Below are 9,332 nucleotides of genomic sequence, written 5' to 3' on the forward strand. Positions count from 1 at the left end.
GAAAACCTCACAAATAGTTTTTAAATCGTATCCACACGATAAATTCAATAGTTTTTCTCAATATTTTTCACTTAAATTAATCCTTAATTTATACTGCTAACATAATCCATATAAATCGAAAGAACTAAAGCTAATTACCAAATAAATAAAAACAAATTCTCAATATCCGTCTAAATCACGAGGACTAATCAAAACTTTAAATTATTAAGCTCAAAATTAACGTGGATAATTGATTTTTTTTTTTTTTAAGAACAATCTATTTTAATTTTTTTTAATATAATTGAAGATAAGAAGATTCAAACAATGGAGTTGGTGATTTTCAACGAAATGGAATGTCAATCGAATCTGCTGGTCTTGGCACTCTTAATTAAAGTGAGGAAGTATGGGGGTAAAAAAAAAAATTGACAATAAATATTATAAGGTAAGTTATACTTTTGCGATTGAATATCATCGAAGGCCTGAATGAAATTGTGAAAGAGTTGCTTGTTATGGTGTTTGGCGAGGGGGCTGAATTGGATGAGAGAAGAAAAAGAATCGACGGCTGAGAATTGATGAGATCAACGGTTGTCCGGTGGCCGGCGATGGATTTTTAACCGGCGAAGTGGGCAGTGGCAGCAGCGTAATTTCGTATCACGTGGACCAAATTATCCGCAAACCGCTAGTCCTCTCCGGGTCTCGTCTTTCTCCCTCTCTCTCTCTCAGACATAACCCCAAATCCAGACTCCTCAACTCCCAAGAAACCGTTTTCATCTCTTCTCAGCCGCCGTCGCCCTATCTCCGGCCGGCATCTGCTTTCCGGCGATCCCATAACCTTGTTCGCTCTAGGGTTTTCTTTTTCTTTTTTGCATTTCGTGTTCCGCGTGAGACCGGTGCTATTTCAGTGTGAATCCCTGATTCGTATGTTCTTTCCTTCGTGGGGAATGGCGTTGCTGTTAGGGTTTTGATTGTGCCCACTCGAACTGTGGGATACTGCTGGAAGATTTGAAATTTAGGGTTATTTTTGTTTCTTTTTAATTTACTTAAGGGGTTTCTTTTGAAATTAGGGTTTTCAGTGTGATTCAGTATGCCGAGGGGTTCCAGGCACAAATCTACTAGACATGGGTTGAAGGATGCTAGAGAATCCTCGGACTCGGAAAATGATTCCACTCTGAGGGATCGGAAGGGCAAAGAGAGTGGGAGTAGAGTATTGAAGGATTCTGCTTCTAGTGAGAAGCGCAGATTCGATTCGAAGGATACAAAAGAGTTTTACGGTTCAGAGAATCTGGAGACGGAAGAGCATGGACATTCGAAGCGGCGTAAGGAGAGGTATGATGAGGGAACGACTGATAGGTGGAATGGGGGAAGCGACGATGAGCTTGGTGTTCCTTCCAAAAAGTCAAAACCGTCAGTGGATTCAAAGAGCAAAAGAAGGGATGAGAGTGTGGGATTGCAGGGGGATGGCGAAGAACTCAAGAAGAGTAGTGGGAAGGGTGAGGGAAGGCACCGGGAGTCCAGCCGAAAGGAGGGTAGGAATGGTGGAGGGGAAAGGGAAAGGGATAGGGATAGGGATAGGGATAGGGACAGGGATAGGGACAGAGACAGGGAGAGGGAGAGGGAGGGGAGAGGGAGAGGGAGAGGGAGAGGGAGAAGGATAGGAAAGGTAGAGAAGGAAGAAGTGACAGGGGGGTTGCAAGTGAGGAACTCCGTGTTGAAAAGCAAGTGGAAAAGAACACAGGTCAGACATTGAGTTACAGTTAGTTTTTTCATCACAGGGCAACTCATGTATCCGTTTCTCTGCATAACTTGAGAATATCTCGATTGAACGTGCTCTTTGTCTTTGGATATTAGTGTCCACATTTCTCTTAGACTCATTCTTAGGTGTAACGGGTTGATTTTGTAGTGTTTTCTGTTGCGTTGGAGATATTGGAGATCTGATTCCATCATTTACTTATATGGTTGGACTATTTATTTGTATCTTTTGCTGTACTTCTTGTCATATCTTGTTCTCTAAAGTTTCATTTCATCGAAAGACATGTCCACACATGACATAAGAACTCTCCAATGGGCTGGAAAATGCAATAAGAACTTAACAATTAGCTTCCCAAGAAGATCTTAGAGTATCACTGGACTTTGTCCATGTTGAAAATGTAAACTCTTCAAGTCTCATTTCTGTCTGGATTGATAGTCATTCTCTGCTTGAAGTTCTATATGAAATGACATGTGGGTTAATTGTAATTAATGAGGATACTGTTATTTTTATTTATAGGTTGCCATATTTTAGGCTATGCATGATTTTTTTTTTGGTACTAAAGGATGCGATGGTGGTAGCCTCCTTGTCCTTGGTTCTCTTCGAGATCGTCTTACACCCTCCCCCTTGGATGGGGTTTTCCATGAATTTTTTATCTTCTGGAAAAATTGGTGGTACTTATATTCTTTCTTTGTTGTTGTTGTTGTTATTTGTTATTGTTATTATCATTTGTATATTGGTGTTAGTGGAATTAAAAGGATAATAGGATGATAATAAGTTCCTTTCATTTTGCTGATTTGGTGAAGTATGGATGTCAACAATTTGCCTGTGTGTGTGATTTGGTGAGATTCTGCCGTGAAGACTATCACACCATTCTCTTAACTTCAAGGAAGAGTTGCCCAAGGAGGACTACCAAATCCTCTTGCCTTGTCTGCATTCCCATGAGAAAGAAGTTCTTTGATTGATTTTTCTCTTGCTTCAAACTTCATGTTAAAAGCTAACTGACGTGGAAAGATTGTCCAGTGATCACAATCTTTCTGCTCTAATCAATCATGAGCACCTCATCTCTACTCCTACAAGGACCAACAACCTCTACTTAAGATCACCCCTTCAAACTTTGAGGCAAGGAAGATACACGTATGACGTATCAGAGAGCAAAGCTCATTTTACCCCTTTAGGTCCTCACCTGCTAATATGATAATAATTTACATCTTTCCTCTCCTTTCACGGGGAGGGTTTCCTTGGAAGTCCGAACATCTCCTATTCAAGACCTTTCTGCACCCATAGAATGCCATCTTCCTGTCTCATTATCATGAGGAAGCCAAGGTTTTAGGACTTAGGAGTGAGAAATAGGTCAGCAAAACAATCTACCACCCACGCACTTGTTCATGGGAATTTGGATCTGTTTGTATTCAGTCCTGTCCTCTACATTGATTTTCCTACCCCCTCCTTGCACAACTACTTTCACACCAAAGCTTTTCTGTTCAATCCTGCACAAAAGCAAAGGAGCTAGACTACTCTCCCTTTCACAAGTCACCACCAAAGCTCTTATTATTGCATAGCTTTTCTGATCCTAAATCATGCATTTGGTCATGGCTATGCATCTTATATATCAGATTTTGACATACCTTATGCCAGCAAATGACATAGTATGATTTTTTTTAGTTAATTTTTAGTTAGGATAGGATATAAGTTTCTCTCCTTTCTCTCAATTTGCCAACTTATTGTACATTGTGATGCATAGAGGTTTAAATTCTATTTCTCATTTTAACTATGTTTATATTTCTGTTTTGTTTTTGTTTGCCTGCTTGTTTGTTTTGTTTTGTTTGGTATTTTGTTGGGGCTGTAGAATTCTGATTTTATTTGATCAATGGGCAGTGTTGTCATTTCACAAATCCTAGTCTACGTTCATTAGATTTGAGCTGTATATATGGATGGTTTGCTAAATTAGTTATTCTTGGGAATCTCTCTCTCTCTCTCTGACGCTCATGTCTATGCACTTACATTTAGGTGAACACTTTTTCTTTATTGAGTGTTATGTTAGCTAGAGCTGTTTGTGCCTGTTGGTATCGTTTTCTTATAATGTAGATGGATCTCTTTGGAACTTTGCTAGACATATTTGTTTTCTTTTGGAATCTAGGTTAACAAATCAAGTTTTATTTGTAAATGTTTCATTTCATTATTTTAATATTTTCATACTTGGCGACTCAGAGTCAGTGTCATAGTAGGATAGTAACCATTAAGTTTTTCATTTTTTATTTAATTATGTTTTAAAATTATTTAGTGGCAATGCCACTCTTATAGGTCATCTTCTTCACATTTTGTTGCATGTATTGCACTTTTAATGAACTATTTTTGGTGCTGGTTTATGGACTAAGGAAAAGATTAAAGATTAGATGAACTGTGATCCCATTGAACAAGATGGATGGTTTAGATTTTCCCTAATACCATTGTATTGTTGGCTTAGTATATTAGTTTACAACTTGTCTTTATCATTTTGTGGAAACTGCGTAAATCTTTTAGCTTGTGACATGTTGCACTTTGAATGCAGAGAATGTATTGCATAGCCCTGGATTAGAGAATCACCTGGAGATACGAGTTAGGAAGGGAGCTGGATCTTTTGATGGGGATAAACGTAAAGATGATATTGGAGATGTCGAAAATAGACAGCTATCTTCAAAGAATGATACTGTGAAGGATGTAAGACGAAAGAGTGAGAAGTACAAGGATGAGAGAAATAGGGAGAAGTACCGAGAAGATGTTGATAGGGATGGCAAGGAAAGAGATGAGCAGCTTGTTAAAGATCACATCAGCAGGTCAAATGACAGAGATTTGAGAGATGAGAAGGATGCAATGGATATGCATCATAAGAGAAACAAGCCTCAAGATAGTGATCTTGATAGGGAGGTGACCAAGGCCAAACGTGAAGGTGATCTAGATGCTATGCGTGATCATGATCAAGAGAGTAGGCGTAGGCGCGATCGTGGTCGTGATCGTGACCGTGACCATGATCGGGATGGGAGACGGAATCGTAGTCGCAGTCGTGCTCGTGACCGTTACTCTGATTATGAATGCGATGTTGACCGGGATGGATCACATCTTGAGGATCAATACACAAAATATGTTGATAGTAGGGGAAGGAAAAGATCTCCAAATGATCACGATGATTCTGTTGATGCTAGATCTAAAAGTTTGAAGAATAGTCACCATGCAAATGATGAAAAGAAATCTTTGAGCAATGATAAAGTGGACTCAGATGCCGAGAGAGGAAGATCTCAATCACGATCCCGTCACGTAGATGTCAATTTAAGCAGCCATAGACGGAAGAGTTCACCTAGTTCTCTGTCACGCGTTGGCACAGATGAATACAGGTTGCAGTTCTTTTTCTTTATTGTCACAGTTGGTATATGGTGTGCTTGACGTCCTTGTTGCATAGAGAAATTTTGTGCAATGATGTTGTCTCTTCTAATTGGTTTGGATGGCCATTTTTCAAAATTTGAAATTTATCTTCACTGCTTTTATTTTTTGGCTAGTTTTGTACTGCTATGTATTACATTCTCTCTATTGAATTGCATAAATAGGTTAATAAGAAACTACATATTGCTAGCTCTCATTTTCATTGCTAAGTACGGTTAAGAACCTACATGTTTGGTTAAAATACCATTTTACACCTATGTATTGGTAGCTCTCGTCTTTTATGCCTTCAAAGTATGGTTATGTGCTCACATCTTTGGTTAAAATTCCATTTTTGTCCTTGTTTTTTACATTACATTCTATTTTAGTCTATGTATTTTCGAATGTCCAAAATTAATCTTCATACTTCTAATAAATCTTAAAATTGGTCCTTATGGTTGTGTCCATCGATACAAAACAATGACAACAAGTTAGTCTTTCACGAGTGTTATGGTCCTTATGGTTAGTTTGAAGTTAAATTTGATTGAACTCGGTAAAATAGTCATAGTTTCCATTTAAGAAAGGACACATCTCCAAAATTTATAGAAGGCTAACAGAACCTTCGTGTGTGTTGTGTGTGTGATTCTATTATGATTATGTGGTGATTTTTTTTCTTGAGAAAAAGAATAGAGAGCTTTAAGACGTAAAACAAAATGGATGTCAATCACACTAACCACTAACCTGGAGCAAAACTTCTGTCTTATTTGGTTTTTGTTTTCCAATTTTTGCCTTGTGAATGGCAAAGGCATGATGGCACACTAGTTGCATCTGATAAGGTACTGACAATGGAACCCCACGGGCTGGTGGTAGTAAAAAAAATTTCTGCTCTTTAGGGAATCTCTTTGATGTTGTGTGGTGCAATTTCATTTTATTTCTTTTTCTTAAAGGAGTTCTTACCATATCTTCCTGCGTCATGTTATTTATTTGTTTATATATAATGTTATCTTTGTTAAGTTTGAGGGTGCGGAAAGGCAGGGTTCCTTGTCCATTCAATTCTGTGTCGTAATTCTTGTGTTGTGATGTTCTTTTTCCTTTTCTACTTTTTAGAAGGACTTCTTCTTTATAGGAAATGATGCAACGAACGATGTTCTTATTCAACTCATTAACTACGTATGTCATCAAGAGGATTTATTATATTTTAAGGATTTAAATCGGTTTGTTATAACTGGGTAATTACTTCATGTATTGCAAAGTTAACAGCACAATGGGATGTTCATTTATTATTCATCCTTTTCTATTCTAGGCATCAAGATCAGGAAGATTTGAAAGATCGATACCCGAAAAAGGAAGACAGGTCCAAATCCATTTCTACTAGAGATAAAGGTGTTCTTTCAGGAGTACAAGAAAAGGGTTCAAAGTACAGTTATTCAGAGAAACCCAGTGAAACAGAGGGTGGCAATGCTACTGAGCTATTACGAGACAGGTCTTTAAATTCTAAGGTATCTATGCATTGAGCTTGTTTAAAAGATCTCTTTCATTGATGAATGACTTTGGAAATGTTAACAGTTTTTATGTTTTGCAGAATGTTGACATTGAAGAAAGTGGTCGAAGGCACAATACTTCTATTGATGCCAAAGACCTCTCTTCTAATAAGGACAGGCATAGCTGGGATATACAAGGTGAGAAGCCTCTGATGGATGATTCATCCCAGGCAGAGTCCTATTATAGCAAAGGTAGTCAGAACAATCCATCACCGTTCCATCCACGCCCTGCTTTTAGGGGTGGAGTTGACATTCCATTTGATGGTTCACTAGATGATGATGGCAGACTTAATTCTAATAACCGTTTTCGAAGGGGTAGTGATCCAAATTTGGGAAGAGTACATGGCAACACATGGAGAGGTGTTCCAAACTGGTCAGCACCACTTCCAAATGGCTTTATCCCTTTTCAGCATGGACCTCCTCCTCATGGAAGTTTCCAATTAAATATGCCACAGTTTCCAGCACCACCTTTATTTGGTATCAGACCACCACTTGAAATCAATCACTCTGGAATTCATTACCGGATGCCTGATGCTGAAAGGTTTTCCAGTCACATGCATTCACTAGGGTGGCAGAATATGTTGGATGGTTCAAGCCCTTCTCACTTACATGGATGGGATGGAAATAACGGTATCTTTAGGGATGAATCTCATATTTATAGTGGAGCTGAATGGGATGAGAACAGGCAGATGGTGAATGGTCGAGGATGGGACTCCAAAACTGAAATGTGGAAGAGACAGAGTGGTTCCCTGAAAAGAGAATTACCTTCCCAATTCCAGAAGGATGAGCGTTCAGTGCAAGATCCTGTTGATGATGTATCAAGTAGAGAGGTGTGTGATGAGAGTGCTGATACTATTCTGACAAAAACTGCTGAAATAAGGCCTAATATCCCTTCTGCAAAAGAAAGCCCCAATACTCCTGAGCTCTTCTCTGAAACACCAACTCCTCTTAGACGATCAATGGATGATAATTCTAAACTGAGTTGTTCTTACCTTTCTAAGCTTAAGATTTCCACAGAACTTGCACATCCTGATTTGTACCACCAGTGTCAGAGATTAATGGATATTGAGCACTCTGTGACTGCAGATGAGGAAACTGCTGCTTACATAGTTCTTGAGGTAGAGTCTTGGATTAAGTTTCATCTTGCTACCTATGGTCTGTTTTTGCCTTTCTCATACTTATATCAATTTAATTGTTAATCAATTTGCATCGTTGTCTTTTTGACAGGGTGGTTTGAGAGCTGTGTCCATCTCTTCAAATAGTGTGCATCAATCTCTTTTCCATCCAGACAAGAACTCAGTTTTTCAGGTATAATAAATGGCTGCATTGAGTATAGGAAATAGAAGTTGTCTGTGCTTTATTATTCACAGTTGGTTTTAGATATTTGATGCTCTTGAGACCTGGCAAGATGGTAAAAGTTTGGAGTATCCGTTTTCTCATGTATTATAATATTAAACTACTAGGAAACTGTCTTGTTAGTTATAGTATATGATATTTAATCACTGGTGCCTTTGCAATTCCGCAATGGATTTCAATTGCCTTTCCCCCCCTCTTTTATGGGGGTAAAACTGTGAAGTACTATGCTATTTGTAGATTCTTGGTGAAGAATGATGCTCAAAAGTTAATTGAGCTTGTAATAATTGTGGTATTGATATTTTGCAGCATGCAATGGACTTGTACAAAAAGCAGAGAATGGAAATGAAGGAGATGCAAGTTGTTTCTGGGGGAATGCCATCCTCTGAGAGGAGGCTTGAAGAGAAGGGGATGCAAGTTGTTTCTGGGGGACTGGCTTCCTCTGAGAGGGAACTTGAAGAGAAGGCCTTTGATTTCAATGATGAAGAAGTTAAGGCTCCTATTTCAACTGTTGATGAGGAAATGGAACAGACACCCATCAAAACCACTGGTGCTGATAAGGAAGTTGAGGTGGCTGATGCGCGGGGGAAATTGGAGGATGTGGCTTCAACTGCCAGTCAGGAGGAGGTTAAGTGTCTTGAAAACTCAGAGGAGTCATTGCCGATTACCAATCCAACCGAAGTGGTTATGATTGCTTCGGAACATCAGGAAAACCTAGATGCTGAAAAGGATACCGTCGTCGTAGCAAATGACAACATACCAGTCGATGACACCGATAAATTCAGTAACAATGACGTCAAAGGGATTGCCAACAGCAAAGATTCTACTCGACGTGGAGTTGGTAATTCTTGTTTTGAAAATGGAGTGAGTGGTCCTTTATCTTTTCCAGACGAAATACCCGAGACTTGTGAGGGTTTAATGCCTGTGTCAATTGGGTCTGAGTCTTTAATTTTGAGTCAGATACATCATTCTCCTGAAAGTACACATTGAAACAATTTTAATAATCGCTGTTTTTCATATTTCTTAGTTAAGTTATTGATTTTTCTATTCTTGTTGCTTCATCTTCCTGCAAGGAATAAAATTTCCTACTATTCTGCACGGTGCATGGTCTTGAGGTTGCTTTTGTTTTTTGGTCAGTTATATATATGTATTTTTTGTGCACAATTTCCAATCCAAGATCGGAAATTTCCTCTTTTCTCTTCGGTGATTGTAGTTAATGATTCTCTCCAAGGAAGTTGTCCCTTCTCAGGAAATCCAAACAATTCTGCAAAGTTGGGGAACTTCGACCTGCGACTGCAAGGTATTGTATCTAAATTCAG

General features: G+C 38.7%; 1 protein-coding gene across 1 annotated transcript; it reads left to right on the forward strand.

Moving 5' to 3' along the window:
* Positions 1-442: 442 nt before the first annotated feature.
* Positions 443-9,111, forward strand: LOC120068585 (filaggrin). Its single transcript, XM_039020400.1, is given in 7 exon segments — positions 443-1,581; positions 1,584-1,714; positions 4,278-5,097; positions 6,423-6,618; positions 6,702-7,778; positions 7,888-7,968; positions 8,323-9,111. Coding segments are annotated over 7 exon segments (3,504 nt in total). The 5' UTR covers positions 443-1,063; the 3' UTR covers positions 9,004-9,111.
* The last annotated feature ends 221 nt before the right edge of the window (positions 9,112-9,332 follow it).

This window comes from Benincasa hispida, chromosome 12 (assembly GCF_009727055.1).
Source record: "Benincasa hispida cultivar B227 chromosome 12, ASM972705v1, whole genome shotgun sequence".
NCBI classification, from domain to species: domain Eukaryota; kingdom Viridiplantae; phylum Streptophyta; class Magnoliopsida; order Cucurbitales; family Cucurbitaceae; genus Benincasa; species Benincasa hispida.